Source organism: Sycon ciliatum, chromosome 3, assembly GCF_964019385.1.
Source record: "Sycon ciliatum chromosome 3, ocSycCili1.1, whole genome shotgun sequence".
In the NCBI taxonomy this organism is placed as follows: domain Eukaryota; kingdom Metazoa; phylum Porifera; class Calcarea; order Leucosolenida; family Sycettidae; genus Sycon; species Sycon ciliatum.
The window spans coordinates 44,969,575-44,988,028 of NC_088645.1; the positions used below are offsets into that span (position 1 = coordinate 44,969,575).

General features: G+C 49.6%; 1 protein-coding gene across 1 annotated transcript in view; it reads right to left on the reverse strand.

Moving 5' to 3' along the window:
- Nucleotides 1-2,206: 2,206 nt before the first annotated feature.
- Nucleotides 2,207-18,454, reverse strand: part of LOC135812316 (fibrillin-1-like) — a 23,316-nt gene continuing 7,068 nt past the window's right edge. Inside the window, exons 4-6 of the mRNA XM_065325694.1 lie at nucleotides 13,829-15,271; nucleotides 11,504-11,650; nucleotides 2,207-3,209 (exon numbers count right to left, since the gene is read on the reverse strand). Coding sequence (XP_065181766.1) covers nucleotides 2,695-3,209; nucleotides 11,504-11,650; nucleotides 13,829-15,271 — 2,105 coding nt within the window. The 3' untranslated portion in view covers nucleotides 2,207-2,694. The remainder of the gene's footprint in view (nucleotides 3,210-11,503; nucleotides 11,651-13,828; nucleotides 15,272-18,454) is intronic.

An 18,454-nucleotide genomic window follows, 5' to 3' on the forward strand; every position in this document is an offset into this window, starting at 1 on the left:
TCTATACAGACTACAGAGAGTATTTACAGTTCAAACAGGACTGCGGTAAAGTACCGTTGATCCGCCCCCCCCCCCCCCCCACACACACACACGCCATGTCGCTTCCCAGCTGGGTTTTCGGCTCTGTTTAATACACTGTACTGCATTTTCAGGAAAAAAAATTCCAGCGGGGTTTTCGGCGGGGGCGGGAATTTGATTAAGGCCGTCAAGTGCAGTACGATGTACAACATTAACAACGTGGAGGATCAGACTCGATGTGCTGAATTGTGCACATTTTCATCCAGGATTGGCACGTTTTGTGTACAGCAGTGCAAACATCGTATTTCGTTGTATACGGCGAAATCGCTTCACAGGTAGAAAATCGACAGGGGGGGGGGGGGGGGGGGGGGAATTAGAGATAGGGGCGGATCAATGGGACTTTACGGTATTACTATTCGGTCTTGTCTGGACGGCCGCGAGGTATAGATGTTTTCCCGAAAGTGACCCAAACCTGTATTTCCCCGAAAGTGACCCAAACCTGTATTTCTCCGAAAGTGACCCAAACCTGTATTTCCCCGAAAGTGACCCAAACCTGTATTTCCCCGAAAGTGACCCAAACCTGTATTTCCCCGAAAGTGACCCAAACCTGTATTTCCCCGAAAGTGACCCAAACCTGTATTTCCCCGAAAGTGACCCAAACCTGTATTTCCCCGAAAGTGACCCAAACCTGTATTTCCCCGAAAGTGACCCAAACCTGTATTTCCCCGAAAGTGACCCAAACCTGTATTTCCCCGAAAGTGACCCAAACCTGTATTTCCCCGAAAGTGACCCAAACCTGTATTTCCCCGAAAGTGACCCAAACCTGTATTTCCCCGAAAGTGACCCAAACCTGTATTTCCCCGAAAGTGACCCAAACCTGTATTTCCCCGAAAGTGACCCAAACCTGTATTTCTCCGAAAGTGACCCAAACCTGTATTTCCCCGAAAGTGACCCAAACCTGTATTTCTCCGGCTACTTGAAACGTATACGCACACCGGGTCGCGGTTGGCACCCTAGGAAATTTGACTTTGTACGCCGAAGTCAGCTCCATCATAATAAGCTCTAGACTCCACTTATAATGAATACGTATATGTAGCTAATTTCGTGATGTGGCGAACCATTGTCCATGTCCCTGTTTGAACTCATACAAAATCGACCCTTTCTGAATGTCACACAACACACACACGCACACGGAAACGCAAACACAGCTGCTCATTGCTGAAGCGATGTAAGCGAACAAGCTATGTTGGACATCATAGCACATCCATACACGCACTCAGAACACCAGTATGCACACACACACATTGTGCTCCACACTCCATATTTGGAAGTGCATGCACAGTAAAACCACCCCAACACGGACAGATTAAGAAAGCACCCGGCTGGTAGTGATAGTGTGATAGAGACACCACCTCCCCCCCCCCCCCCCCCACACACACACACCAACGCACCCCCCCCCCCCCGCACCATTTGACCGTTTGGCCATTCGACGCCCATCGCCAGAGGCGATGATAGCGATGCTACAGCAGAAGCCATAGCAGCTTGTGCTGGGATTGCACCATCCAACAGCTTGCAAGGCTGAAGAATGACCGCTACTATTCAGCCCGGTCTATGAACACACACACGCACACCAACGCATATGAACACAACCACAAGAAAACTCACTCTGAAGAAGCGTACATATCACGCTTCTTGTTTCCTAGTACCTTCACTTGACAAAAGTCAAATTAAAAAAAAATTAAAAATATTGAAACTTCACCAAGGCATACTATTGTCCTTTGGGTTAGTCGAAAGGCAGTCTCGCTAGGGAGATGATTTGAAATGATTTAAAAAGGAAACTGCATAGAAGCTATAAGCAGCAGAAGTAAAACACTATCATACAAGTACACATCGGGGGGGGGGGGGTGGGGGGGGGACCATGGACTCATCCGGTAGATCATACAAGTACACATCGGGGGGTGGTGTGGGGGGACCATGGACTCATCCGGTAGATCATACAAGTACACATCGGGTGGGGTGGTGGGGGGGGGGGGGACCATGGACTAATCCGGTAGATCATACAAGTACACATCGGGAGGGGGGGGGGACCATGGACTAATCCGGTAGATCATACAAGTACACATCGGGGGGGGGGGGGGACCATGAACTAATCCGGTAGATCATACAAGTACACATCGGGGGTGGGGGACCATGGACTCATCCGGTAGATCATACAAAGTACACATCGGAGGGGGACCATGGACTAATCCGGCAGCGCAAAAGGAAGTACCGAAAACACTATCGTCAACAGTTTCCTGGATGACACGACTCTCATGTAAGTCAATAGTGGTCGCTAGAAACCACTGTAAAATCGTAAAAAAATATTATGGAATAAAAAGAAATCCCCAAGTTATGATGAAAGGATTGGACAGAGACCATTGTGGATATGTTAAGGTCAACAGCGTCGGCTCAGGAATCCCTAGTCATCTGAGGTTACACAATAGCTGTAACGACAGTGCAGGTTTTTTTTATTAGCGTTTTTACGTTGGGAAAATGGTTGGAAGTAGTGGAGATTGTTGAAATGCCACGTGTGTTGAAGCACAGCGGCGAGGAATCTGAAACGTCTGCAGGTCGACCTGGAAATCCTGAGTGTCCCTCCCCACCCCTCTCGACACATTGGAATAAGCCGGCTTCTGGTCAACTTTCTGACAGTCGTGTTACAATCGTACACTTACTGATGCTATGCAGAGGTCCTCTGTCTTCTTTGCCCGCCATCCGCTGCTCATTGCGATCACCGCCTTCTTCTCGCACCGAGGGCATTGGGTGACGCAGACTGTATAGCGGGCTGTTCACACGCTCAGCTCGTTCCCTATAATGCTGCGCTTGTTTCTCGCCACTGTACCGCTGGCTTTCCAAGCCGGGTCGTTTCATTCGGCTGTAGGGCTTCTCCAGTTCGGCAATCCCCTTGATACAATCATACACGGGTTCGTCTTCCGGCGGCATGTCTTTCTCTCGACCTAGCCCTAGGTGTGTTACTGTAGCGGAGACCTCATGTATCTTAATATACACGGGAGGTGATTTCTGCTGTGTGTGAACTGTTTGATGGCTGGGTTTGGCCAGAGCATTACCATTAACGCTTGGTGTATTCGCACCCGGTCGTTCAGCAACTGACATGGCGAGGTCTCCCAAGCACTCTTTGTCCACCAAGGTGACTGGGAAGTTAGCGTGAGAATAGGTTTGCCGGGTGACATATCAAAACACAGACACAGTGTATGATTTCCAGTGCGGCGCGGACCAGAAGTGATGTACGCAATTCAGCAGCCGGGCACCCGCAATCAAAGCACATATATAGACACACACATAAATACATGCACACACACACACACACACACACACACACATGCATGCACACACGCACAAACACATACACACGCACACACATGTACACATACGTGCACAAACGCATATACCGGCAGACACACAAGAAAATGAGCAACAAAATCGTACTGGTGACAAAGGTTGTCTGTAATATGTGTACATGTCGTATGACATACGGACAGGAGACTACCTCCACAATTTGACTACGAAAGGACGAGATGGTCTTGTACAGGAGGGTAATCAAGCAGCGAGCGTGGACACCACAAAACGTACACGCCTATGCTCATTACTAGCAAATACTTGTACAGGAGGGGAATCAAGCAGCGAGCGTGGACACCACCAAACGTACACGCCTATGCTCATTACTAGCAAATACTTGTACAGGAGGGGAATCAAGCAGTGAGCGTGGACACCAGCAAACGTACACGCCTATGCTCATTACTAGCAAACACTTGTACAGGAGGGGAATCAAGCAGCAAGCGTGGACACCAACAAACGTACACCCCAACGCTCATTACTAGCAAACTCTTGTACAGGAGGGGAATCAAGCAGCGAGCGTGGGCACCACCAAACGTACACGCCTATGCTCATTATAAGCAAACACTTGTACAGGAGGGGAATCAAGCAGCAAGCGTGGACACCACCAAACGTACACGCCTATGCTCATTATTAGCAAACACTTGTGCAGGAGGGTAATCAAGCAGCGAGCGTGGACACCACCAAACGTACACGCCTATGCTCATTACTAGCAAACTCTTGTACAGGAGGGGAATCAAGCAGCGAGCGTGGACACCACCAAACGTACACCCCTATGCTCATTATTAGCAAACTCTTGTACAGGAGGGGAATCAAGCAGCGAGCGTGGACACCACCAAACGTACACCCCTATGCTCATTACAAGCAAACTCTTGTACAGGAGGGGAATCAAGCAGCAAGCGTGGACACCACCAAACGTACACCCCTATGCTCATTGCTAGCAAACAATTGTACAGGAGGGGAATCAAGCAGCGAGCGTGGACACCACCAAACATACACGCCTATGCTCATTATTAGCAAACACTTGTGCGGGAGGGGAATCAAGCAGCAAGCGTGGACACCACCAAACGTACACGCCTATGCTCATTACTAGGAAACTCTTGTACAGGAGGGGAATCAAGCAGCGAGCGTGGACACCACCAAACGTACACGCCTATGCTCATTATTAGCAAACACTTGTACAGGAGGGGAATCAAGCAGTGAGCGTGGACACCAGCAAACGTACACGCCTATGCTCATTACTAGCAAACACTTGTACAGGAGGGGAATCAAGCAGCAAGCGTGGACACCAACAAACGTACACCCCAACGCTCATTACTAGCAAACTCTTGTACAGGAGGGGAATCAAGCAGCGAGCGTGGGCACCACCAAACGTACACGCCTATGCTCATTATTAGCAAACACTTGTACAGGAGGGGAATCAAGCAGCAAGCGTGGACACCACCAAACGTACACGCCTATGCTCATTATTAGCAAACACTTGTGCAGGAGGGTAATCAAGCAGCGAGCGTGGACACCACCAAACGTACACGCCTATGCTCATTACTAGCAAACTCTTGTACAGGAGGGGAATCAAGCAGCGAGCGTGGACACCACCAAACGTACACCCCTATGCTCATTATTAGCAAACTCTTGTACAGGAGGGGAATCAAGCAGCGAGCGTGGACACCACCAAACGTACACCCCTATGCTCATTACAAGCAAACTCTTGTACAGGAGGGGAATCAAGCAGCAAGCGTGGACACCACCAAACGTACACCCCTATGCTCATTGCTAGCAAACAATTGTACAGGAGGGGAATCAAGCAGCGAGCGTGGACACCACCAAACATACACGCCTATGCTCATTATTAGCAAACACTTGTGCGGGAGGGGAATCAAGCAGCAAGCGTGGACACCACCAAACGTACACGCCTATGCTCATTACTAGCAAACACTTGTACACGAGGGGAATCAAGCAGCGAGCGTGGACACCACCAAACGTACACGCCTATGCTCATTACTAGGAAACTCTTGTACAGGAGGGGAATCAAGCAGCGAGCGTGGACACCACCAAACGTACACGCCTATGCTCATTATTAGCAAACACTTGTACAGGAGGGGAATCAAGCAGTGAGCGTGGACACCAGCAAACGTACACGCCTATGCTCATTACTAGCAAACACTTGTACAGGAGGGGAATCAAGCAGCAAGCGTGGACACCAACAAACGTACACCCCAACGCTCATTACTAGCAAACTCTTGTACAGGAGGGGAATCAAGCAGCAAGCGTGGACACCACCAAACGTACACGCCTATGCTCATTACTAGGAAACTCTTGTACAGGAGGGGAATCAAGCAGCGAGCGTGGACACCACCAAACGTACACGCCTATGCTCATTATTAGCAAACACAGGCACATGGGTGTAGCCTAGCACTGTTCAGTCTGATTTGCAACGTCATATGCCGTGAAATAGTGTACCCGTTCACTATTTTTCTTCTTTGAGTATTCCATCCAAGGATACTGGCTGTGCCAGCTCCTATGGGGTAGACTGCTCTCCGAACCAGGTCCATGCATGACGCGAACTATTACTTCCTCCGCTAAGCAAAACTTCGTTGCGTTTTTAGTGTTCTTGTCATGATATTTCTGTCAGCATTAGACATACATGTCTGTGATCTATCCCCTATATAGGGTAGCAGAGTTGTCGTCCATTGTTCTGACAGGCTTTTGAACCTCCGAAAAGCGTGGAGTCCTTTGAAAAAATCGGCGAAGCAGAACCGTTTCTCGACAGGATGTCACCAGAACACAACCCCGGGCGCGCAGGCATGACACCAAAGTGTGAAAATGAGAAACAGTTTGACAGACTGCGTGGCTCGAAGAAGTGTCCAGGAGCCGGCCAGCACTCAGGCACTGCTGTACTAGCACCAGTCGATGGTGCCCGTCTGCACACAGCCAAACTCAATGCACTTGTGTTTGCAGCGCAGGGGAAATCAAAAGTGTGCGACATTCAGGTTGTCGTTCAGTCGGCACAAAATCCTGATCTCAAAGTCGACGACTTGGCGTTCTTCCACAGCCTGTAGACAGACGTGTCACTCGTGGCGAAGAAAACCAGAAAGGAGCTTCTGCGGGGTGTGGAAACGTGCTGGCCCGACTACACCGCTGCGGACGGGGAGCGTTTGTTTGGGTCTGTATGGCTCCTTCCATGGCGTTCCGGAGAGTGGCCACAACTACCAGCGCCACTGTGGAGATCGTCAAGCTCACAGTTCGAGCGGAGAACTTGGCGATCTCCACGATCAGATCGTGTCTTGGAAACTTGTAAAGGCTGCGGAACAAAAGTTGGCAGCGTCATCAGATTCAGACGAAGAGTGAAGTTGGACTGCCTTGAAGCGAGCTGTGTGACATCTGTAAATAAATATCTTTCATATGCTGCCTTGTTTTCCACTTTGCAAAGCGTGTTTGTAGCCATAGAATGATTGGGACTGAACTGTAAAAACGCAACGAAGTTTTGCTTAACCCTTTAAGAGCCGCCCCATACTTGAATGCGTCGTAAACGACGCATTCAAATGCAAAACTTCAAAAGATCGGAACTCAGTCCAATCTCGCTCAAATCCAGTTATCGAAATATCCAGGGCGAAGAGAAAACTCTCGCCTGTCGGGAGAAACAATCCGCGAAGCGCTGCGAGCAACGGTTCCTGAGATAAATCACTCGTAAGTTGAGCCGCGATCGCGGCAATTTCAAAAGCGCGCAGTGCGACTTTAGTATTGAGAATTTTGAGACTTTTCGTCACGCTGGTTTACTCGAATCTGCACGGGTTTTACTGTTGATATTGTCAAGAGTACACAGCGAAGAAATTGGAACTCCACGATCGAGTAAAATGAAATATCTGGAGCGGGGCGCATTTGGGGCATTTTTCGTACTGTCACTGCGATCTAGCGCTGGATAGATGGTGTGCTGGCTATCATGATCGACCTCCTTCTCTGCCTCTCGCGGAGACCTTTCCAGGAAGCCCTAGATTGTGAGGATTGAGTGAGTAGAACTGAAGCTATGATTCAAGGAACACGAAAAAATGCAGAATTTTGAAATTTTCCTGTGGCTCTTAAAGGGTTAAGTTAACGGAGGAAGTATTAATATTCGGATAGAGAACCAAAGAATTAAATTTAAAAGAAATGACCAACATGTTACTTGTTATCCATTGTTTGTGTCCAAAACTGACAGTAATATGCTAGCTGTTGCAAAACTGACAGTAATATGCTAGCAGTTGCAAAACTGACAGTAATGTGCTAGCTGTTGCACTTTCTGACTACGCAACATCTTACTTATAACTGCAATGCAAAATACGAATAACATGTGTCATGACCCGGACTCGACTCGTCGTGAAAGCGACCACGCAATGAGATTCAGCAGCCAAAAGCTGGGCTCCGAAATATTCTAGAGTTCTGTAAGAACCATGATTAGTCCCGCGAAGGATTTGGCACTTTCGTTAGTTGAGCATTCATGGCTTACAACTTGTGGCCTAGAGTCACAAGTGTTGTCGTACGTCGGCAACACCTTCAGTACAAGTCGTCAGCATTGTACTCACTACACTGTTGAGCTTGAGGGGACCCTGCTTAGTCCTGCAAGGGAGCTGATACCTTTGTTAGTCGAGCAAGCATGGCACCTCTTCTCGCGTCGTACGACGTAAAGGGTCCTGCAAGTGCTTCGCGCACTGCGGACTCCGTTATCCCTTTTTTGGGAGAGGTCACGGCTTGACCGTGCAGCGCCCTACGGGGTAATGAGAGGGAAGAGCCTACGGGGCAGGAGATGAAGGGTGACCCAATCAAGACACCGTACGAAGGCGGCGCGCTCTAGCTGCGGTAGTTTGGAGTTGACAGGAGGGCATGCACATCGAAACCACGCCTTGTCAACGACCCGTTCTTTCTCAGTTTAACGACCACACTCAACCAAAAACAAAAACAACAACGAAACACAACGACACACCAACGCTGATGTGGCATCGCAAATCCCGTACCGTGCACGCAGGCACTGGGTTGCAACAGAAAAAAGACGCGCTGCAAGCGTGCCAAGCAGCGAGTGAGTACAGAACGCGTACTAATGCCAGTCATGGCAACGGAAGATAAAATTATGGAGATCGACCCGCGCATGGTTCGATCGAGAGCAGAGTACGAAAAAAGCACACATTCAAAGTTCAAACTGTGCAACAGAAGCAGAAGAGGAAAACGAAAATGAACACTTGTCGTGAAGTGAAGTGCTTCTGTCCAAGGGTGCTTGCACCCGACGGGGTGACAGCGCCCCTAGTCAGACAATACAAGGCAAACGAAATAGAAATTAGCTGAGTCACAGCGCGGGACTCCGAAACGAAAACCGGTGAGTATGTAAATATTAATTGTTTCGTACCTGCTGTACAACGTAACAATTCGTAACGTAATTTCAAACTAGCACTCGTAGAATTGTAGTGCGAATGTGCCACTCGATTATAGTAACAACGACAAAGAGATACTCTTCTAAACATTTGGCAACATTCCGACAGCGTACTCCAGGCTCCGTCGCACGATCGCCGTACGAATAACCTCGGACTTCACTGATAGTTGTAATTCTTCATGTAATGTGGGTGAGCGAGCTCCCCGAAGCTATACTAATATTTTCCTACAAATTATTATATATCACAATTATACTATAACTAAAATCACATAAAAGCCGCCTTCTTCCAACGAATAAAGATATCTTCTGATCGCTTCCCTTCAACCTCTGACTACCTTGTGTGAGCCGGAAAACAGGTGAGCTACTTATCTGCTTGAGTCAACTATATTGGTTGATGACCTGGTGCCACTAGATGGATCACCGGCCATGACATTTGGTGCTGTGACCAGGATCAAGCGATAATGCTATAACACTGTTATGTGTGTCTCCTTCTTGTACAGTGTTGAGAATGGCGGACAGACAACAGCGTGGCGCACCTGAGGCGCGACTTCCGCGACATGCCGCGCACCAACAGGAATTAATCGTGGCACTGCAGGCAGGTGCCTCGGCACTGGAGGCCCTGCGCCAACACTCTCATGCTTTGAAGCTCCGAGCTATCGCCGGCGGACTGACGTCGCTGTTGACGATCTTGAAGAAATTCTCGGTCGCCATTGAAGAGGGCCCTCCCCCGAAGCGACCCAGATTTGCAACGGCGGCAACGCCTCGGAATCGTGTTCGTGACGACACCGTCACTGCAGCTCGAGACGCCGCCCAGGCTGAACGAGAGCGCCTGACGGCCACAACCGATGCGGCCGCCGACGACGCCGCCAGCACTGGCTTTACGCCAGCGTATCTACTTTTTGGTAGAGAGTTGTGTTTACCACAAGATGTAGCCTACGGGTTACCCCCATCTGAGATGGCAAGCAGTAATGAACCGACTTACGTAAAATCTTTGCGTGAGCGGTTGGCTGACGTACACACTGTGGTGCGTGACTGGCTACGAGCCGTACATCAGCATCAAGCCCACCTCCACGATAGTGGAGCGGTACGGGTGTTGTTTGAGGTCGGCGACCCAGTCTGGCTACTAGTCCCAGCCATACCGGTTGGAACTAGTGCAAAGCTAGCTAAGCTATGGAAGGGCCCGTTCACTGTAGTGACACGGTTGTCTAATGTGGTGTACCGTATTCAGGACACCACCTCTGTTGCACAGAAGCTTCAAGTTGTTCATGTGAATCGCTTGAAGAAATGTCGAGTGCGGCCTAGTCGACTGCTACCCCCGGTAGTGGAAACCTTAGCCGAACCGATCAACCAAACGGTTGACCCACACACTGACCAGTCTCAGGAGGCTGCAGCGTACGTACCGGACGCAACTGATGTGTTGTACTCGGACGACGAAATTGATACTCGTACTGAGAGTTACGGTGGGGAGGTCCCTCTGTTAGAGCCACCTCCCGTACCCATGCCTATACCCGCAGAGGTACCCCTCGTATTGGCACGGCCAGTACGGAACAGGCGGTTACCGCCACGACTCGCCGACTTCCAAGTTGGGTAACATCACGGGGACGTGATTCTTGAGAGGCCGGGGAATTGTCATGACCCGGACTCGACTCGTCGTGAAAGCGACCACGCAATGAGATTCAGCAGCCAAAAGCTGGGCTCCGAAATATTCTAGAGTTCTGTAAGAACCATGATTAGTCCCGCGAAGGATTAGGCACTTTCGTTAGTTGAGCAATCATGGCTTACAACTCGTGGCCTAGAGTCGCAAGTGTTGTCGTACGTCGGCAACACCTTCAGTACAAGTCGTCAGCATTGTACTCACTACACTGTTGAGCTTGAGGGGACCCTGCTTAGTCCTGCAAGGGAGCTGATACCTTTGTTAGTCGAGCAAGCATGGCACCTCTTCTCGCGTCGTACGACGTAAAGGGTCCTGCAAGTGCTTCGCGCACTGCGGACTCCGTTATCCCTTTTTTGGGAGAGGTCACGGCTTGACCGTGCAGCGCCCTACGGGGTAATGAGAGGGAAGAGCCTACGGGGCAGAAGATGAAGGGTGACCCAATCAAGACACCGTACGAAGGCGGCGCGCTCTAGCTGCGGCAACATTCCGACAGCGTACTCCAGGCTCCGTCGCACGATCGCCGTACGAATAACCTCGGACTTCACTGATAGTTGTAATTCTTCATGTAATGTGGGTGAGCGAGCTCCCCGAAGCTATACTAATATTTCCTACAAATTATTATATATCACAATTATACTATAACTAAAATCACATAAAAGCCGCCTTCTTCCAACGAATAAAGATATCTTCAGATCGCTTCCCTTCAACCTCTGACTACCTTGTGTGAGCCGGAAAACAGGTGAGCTACTTATCTGCTTGAGTCAACTATATTGGTTGATGACCTGGTGCCACTAGATGGATCACCGGCCATGACACATGTAACATTGTGGTCCTTTCTTTTGTTCTATCCATCAATACTCGGCCGAAGGCCGGAGATAGGCACCCACCGGGCTAGCATCCAGCACCCAAAGGTGGGGCCATGCATTTTATTCGTCCAGTGTCAAGTCAAGTCGGCAGAATAGCGCGAGCTCCAGTGTGGGAGCAAACCCAATGTTGTTATTATTAATATTATTATAAATTTTATTATACTCAGCACTCACCTGCAGTCAGCTGTCTTGTTATTGTGCGCTTTGTTCCTTTGCGATTGCGGTTCTTGAAGAGAATTGCTGCTGTGACTGCAAGCGCAAATGATATGCCGACCATGATCACAGCGACGAAGACCTTTTGGTTGGTTTGCGATTCCACACCTGGGCAGCAAAGGAAGAACGGCAAAAACGCAACATAAAAAATAAATATAATGAAAGTTGCAGAACATGGTCAGTGTCCGCTACAAGCCAGCAATTGAATTTGTGCTGTCTTGAGGATTGTGGCTCTGGGAACATGCGGCCTGGCAGGAAGGAAGCGTGGGTGCGGCGTATGGGATTTTCAGTCTTTGACCACTTTGTGATCTAGTCACCTCCCACCCCTTAGAGATTGCAGCTGTGCCTTGATACTAGAGGGTGCTGGCCTTGATACTAGAGGGTGTTGGCCTTGATACTAGAGGGTGCTGGCCTGGATACTAGAGGGTGCTGGCCTTGATACTAGAGGATGCTGGCCTTTGATACTAGAGGGTGCTAGCCTTGATACTAGAGGGTGCTGGCCTTGATACTAGAGGGTGCTGGCCTTGATACTAGAGGGTGCTGGCCTTGATAATAGAGGGTGCTGGCCTTGATACTAGAGGGTGCTGGCCTTGATACTAGAGGGTGCTAGCCTTGATACTAGAGGGTGCTGGCCTTGATACTAGAGGGTGCTGGTCTTGATACTAGAGGGTGCTGGCCTGGATACTAGAGGGTGCTGGCCTTGATACTAGAGGATGCTGGCCTTGATACTAGAGGGTGCTAGCCTTGATACTAGAGGGTGCTGGCCTTGATACTAGAGGGTGCTGGCCTTGATACTAGAGGGTGCTGGCCTTGATACTAGAGGGTGCTGGCCTTGATACTAGAGGGTGCTGGCCTTGATACTAGAGGGTGCTAGCCTTGATACTAGAGGGTGCTGGCCTTGATACTAGAGGGTGCTGGCCTTGATACTAGAGGGTGCTAGCCTGGATACTAGAGGGTGCTGGCCTGGATACTAGAGGTGCTGGCGTTCGTTCCTGCCGATGCGGAAAACTCGACCTCCAGCCGAATCTCACGTGAAAAGTGATTAGTTATTGTAGAAGGCACATCTGCAACTTGTTCCATATAGGGTAGTGGTGTTCTTCCAGGCCGCGGAACACTCCGCCTGCAGCCATGTCTCACGCAAACCACACATTTGTTTCGTCTAATGGATAATAATCATGGCAAATATGGAATGTGGAGCGTTGAGATGTAGCCTGTATTGCACCTGTTCCATGTGTGGCCCATTGCGAGACTAGATAAGCACAGAGCAAACGGGTGTACAGTGTACATTACATGAACATGAACCCACACTGGAATTCATAGTGCATTACATCCCTTGTTCACACATACTTGCAAATGGATGCAAAGCCAGGTCCAAGAAAGAGTTGTCCCCTACCTTAATCCATATTGTGGGGTTTCATCTCTACTGAACAAACGAAAGTACATGTGGTACAATGAAAGCCACTCCACCATCCCCCCCCCCTCCTACTACCCTACACATACACATGTGTGTTTGAGAAATATGCAGGTTTGCTTGAAGAAACAGCTTTTCTAGGTGCCCCTTGCTGATAGTTAATAAGGTGAAACAAAGGGTCTGCGACGAGCTGGCGGAAATATTTCAAAGCTCGAATCGGACTTCAATTCTCGCTTGCTTCATCATATTTCCGCCTTGTAAAGAGGGAAAACTCAGATGTCTGAAGTCAAGAGAAAGAATACAGCTCAAAGAATCACCTCACAAAGGCAGGGGAAAAAAAGCAGCATGCACGACGTAAGGATCGATCTCCATACTCTTCTGCAAAGGCGAAAAAGTGCAGGTTTCGCACCCCGATCTTTTTTGTGCACACCCACACACACATAAACACAATCTGACAGAGACACATACTGCAACACACACACACACACACACACACACACACACACACACACACACTCAGACAGAGATACAGAGAGATAGATAGACAGACAGACAGACAGACTGGCAGACAGACACACAGACAGGCAGGCAGACAGACAGACAGACAGACAGACAGACAGACAGACAGACAGACAGACAGACAGACAGACAGGCAGACAGAGATACAGACAGAAAGGCAGACGGACAGACAGACGGACACACACACATACACACGCACACACACACACACACACACACACACACACACACACACACACACACACACACACACACAACACACATTCCTCAATCCCCCTTCTGCTGAACAGTGAGGTGCAGGATGTGGTTGAAGAGTTTTTCTCCCTTCCAAATCGAACAAGTGGCACAGGCCTTACCTCCAGCTTTGGAACAGCCATGTATGTGATGGCTGACGTAGTTAGGATGACACTCACAACGATACGACCCGTCAGTGTTAACACAACTCGATGTGTTCACATTACAGTCATGCCCTGCTGCTGTTGTTGCCGCTGCTGCTGATTCTCCTGCTGTTGCTGCAGCAGGCGCACCAACACCACCGATAGCAACAGCTGCCGGTGAAGCATTGCCGGAGCACTCATCGTGATCGATGCAATTCGGATGAACTGAAGCGTTGTAGATGTAACCCGCGGGGCATGCACAACGAAATGACCCTACTGTGTTCTCACACACAGCGCTGCCTCGGCACAGGAACAGCGACGTGGCACATTCGTTGTTGTCCACGCACCCGGACGCCGCACTCGCGCTCGCTTTGAACCCTCGCGGGCACGAGCAGACGTGCGAGCCGATCGTGTTGATACAGACCTGTGCAGCGCGGCAGGTGTGGCTACGGCGAGCGCATTCATCAATGTCAATACACGATGAGGCATTGGCGAGCCACATGAACCCAGACGAACAAGAACAAGAGTAGGATCCGGGCGTATTGGAGCAGACGCTACGTGGTCCTCTGCATTCGTGCGTGCCTCGCCGGCACTCGTCGTGATCCAGACACGGTGCTGAGCTGCTGCGGCTGTCGGTGTCCACGATATGCCCTGCTGGACACACACATGTGTACGAGCCGGCAGTGTTACTGCATAGCTGATCAGGGGCACAGCTATGAGCTGCAGCGGCTGCGTCGGCACTAGAGCATTCGTCAATGTCCACACACCCATCGTCGGCATGGTCACCACCCAGCATGCCATAGCCAGCCGTGCACACACAGACGTACGAGCCATGGCTATTCTGGCATGTCGTCGAGTTCTGCTCGGCACACGAGTGCGCGCCGTGAGCACACTCGTCCAGGTCTTGACAGCTAGCCAGCTCCGCACTGGGATGCGCGAGGATCATTCCGGAGCCGCACATACATACATAGGAACCTGGCGTGTTCCTACACCGTGTCGTCGCGCCGGGGCACTTGTGAATCATCAGGTTGCATTCGTCGACGTCTTCGCAACCTTGGCTACCACTGCTAGTAGTTGTAGTCAGGTTGTACCCATCTTTGCAGATACACACGTGTGAACCGGGCGTGTTGGTGCAGTTTCCGGATGGTGGTAAGCAGTCGGTGGAGCACTCATCAACATCCAGACATGCATTGCCTTGCTGATAGAACCCAGCACGGCATTCACATGTATAGTTACCCGGCTGATCGTGGCACTGCGTGTTCGTCAGCTCATGGCAGGAGTCCGTTCCTTGCTGGCATTCGTCCACGTTGATGCAACTCAGAACGTCGCTGGTGTAGTCGGTGGTGTAGCCGACGTAGCACCAGCAGAAACCCTGCTTGCATCCGCACTGCGTGGAGTTCCTGCACAGATCCGACGGATTCTCTATCACATAACATGTGGGTGACGTTCGGTATTCGTCGTTGGAAAACCGTGCATGCACGCACGCATAATACGCCCGTAAGCACGCACACACAGATACAGCCACATGTGCGCGCAGACACGGACACAGGCGGACACATATACACACACATACACACACACAAGCGGACACACGCGCACACACACACACACACACACACACACACACACACACATACACACACACACTTGCACACACACACACACACACACACACACACACACACACACACACACACAAACACACACACAAACACACACAGACACACGAACACACAAACACACAAACACACAAACACACAAACACACACACACACGAAAACACAGAGAAACCGTCAACAATTCCAAATCAGTAACTCATCAAACAGATACTGTGTAGACACTATATGCACTTTTATTTATACTTCATCCATAAAAATACAGGGTTCATCCGGAATGATCGATTTATGACTTCATTTCCGTTGTGTGAACTGAAGACAACCAACATCAGGATACAAATTTAGCAGGGTAGTACGTTATCATTCCCGACCAGTTATGTAACGCCCTGTATACTAAAACGTGCTCATTGCCCTGTCGATACCGGATTCGCTCAGAACACATTAATGGTTGGGATAACAAAGATTACGTTTCACCATAATTTAATTTTCTGTCCATGATAAACTCGGATGGTGAGCCAATTACATTATAGTGAAAAAGGAGAAGGACAACATGTTACGAGTTTTGACAAACTGTCGCACTCGCTGACGGTATAAGACCTGGTTACGTTGGTGGACAGTTAGTCATAACTCGTAACATGTTGTCCTTCTCATAATTTTATCCATGATTTCACCATTATGGAAGGAAGTAGAGCTCGAAGCTCCCACGGTGAAGTGAACGCCAAAACTAAGGCGAGAGCGAGCTATTTAGGCACACCGGGAGCTTCGTGCAACATGTTGCATTGTTATCATACAGGGCATGCGAAGAGCATTATTCTGACTGTACGCTTAAAGCAAGCTGGCAGTTTTAGAGCTGCGGTACATAAATTAGTCGGATGCGAACACAAGAGCGCATGGACTACTTTCCGCTTTACAACAGAGAAATCCGGGCAACAACAAACATATGTTCGGAGCGAAGCATTTTCTACAAAGACAAAAGTGCAGAGAGAACATCATACTGGTATATACGTGGACCAGTGTCATTGCTATGAAACTGGAGAAGCATGCTACTCTAATAAACAGGAGTAACTAAAGGTACACTTGTTTCGTGAACCTCACAAATACAACTGTCGTCTCGGGTTCAACTCATAACTAAGAACTAACGACTGACAACAAACGACTGACGACTGACACTCAGAAAAGACGAGACAACAGATTATAATAGTGAAGGCGTACAACGGGGACAAGACGAGCAAGTGTGTACCCAACGGGGACAGAAGACGGTGCAGCCGCACGTACGCAGGAGTCAAAAACAGCGCAGCAGCATGCACGACAAAGAGCTACACGTGCAACCGCATGTACATTGAAGAGACACAAGCGCAGCCACATGTACAACACAACCATACTGTGCAGCACACACGTACACACAGTATATCAAGACAAGCACAACACATTGTCTACAGTGTACACGTTATGCCTTATGGTGACCTAGGTTTGATATGGTTCAACGTTGAAACAAATAATGGTGGAAAATGCAGCGCCTAATGGCGAGGGTGAACGGGGATAACTCTCACAACAGAAACCTCGTAGCTGCATCCATGAAGTATGGAATGAAGCAAGAGAACGAGCGTGAGATCGCCTAATCACAGCCCAGCGCGCGAAGGAATGTGATTGGTCATCTCCGTTCCTGCAGTCTTGTGACATGTCAGAAATTGTTATCCTCGCTCCGATTGCTCATAGCAAGTAGGAAGAGAGGAGTATTCAAGTGGCCAACGACCGAACTACAGTACATTTCAAAACTATAGGCGCGTACCTAGGCAAAAACCATTATGCCAGCATCTATACCACATAAAATCTGTGATCACTTTGTGCATACATTTTTCCAAATTGGGCATCTGTTATCCAATCGTTTAGAAACTAAGTATATGAGAGTAATTGTGGAGCGGACCTGAGCACTATTCCAAAAACTATTCTCAAAAAGTTCCAGCCAAATTTGAAATATTTCTGCGCGTCTATAGTTTTGAAATGGACTGTACACGATTCACTGCAGACAAGTACACGATTTTGGCATACAATCAGGACGTAGAATACGGCGTGTGCGGTTTAGAGTTGAACCTGAAACCAAGGCCAATGATCCTGTTTCACACCCACCTGTCATCTGGTAGCTGGCTGTCACTGCATGCAGGCTCAGGTTTCTGGGTGTACAGAGTATGTGTACCTGTCTACTCTGCTGTGAGGCATGCAGTGCATTGTAGTGTAGTGTAGTGTAGTGTAGTGTAGTGCGTCTCAATCCCTACCGGTACTAGCTCTAGCAGTGCTACCGGTACTAGATCTAGCAGTGCTACCGGTACTAGCTCTAGCAGTGCTACCGGTACTAGCTCTAGCAGTGCCACCGGTACTAGCTCTAGCAGTGCCACCGGTACTAGCTCTAGCAGTGCCACCGGTACTAGCTCTAGCAGTGCCACCGGTACTAGCTCTAGCAGTGCTACCGGTACTAGCTCTAGCAGTGCCACCGGTACTAGCTCTAGCAGTGCCACCGGTACTAGCTCTAGCAGTGCTACCGGTACTAGCTCTAGCAGTGCTACCGGTACTAGCTCTAGCAGTGCCACCGGTACTAGCTCTAGCAGTGCCACCGGTACTAGCTCTAGCAGCGCTACCGGTACTAGCTCTAGCAGTGCCACCGGTACTAGCTCTAGCAGTGCCACCGGTACTAGCTCTAGCAGTGCCACCGGTACTAGCTCTAGCAGTGCCACCGGTACTAGCTCTAGCAGTGCCACCGGTACTAGCTCTAGCAGTGCTACCGGTACTAGCTCTAGCAGTGCTACCGGTACTAGCTCTAGCAGTGCCACCGGTACTAGCTCTAGCAGTGCTACCTGTACTAGCTCTAGCAGTGCTACCGGTACTAGCTCTAGCAGTGCCACCGGTACTAGCTCTAGCAGTGCTACCGGTACTAGCTCTAGCAGTGCTACCGGTACTAGCTCTAGCAGTGCTACCTGTACTCGCTCAAGCAGTG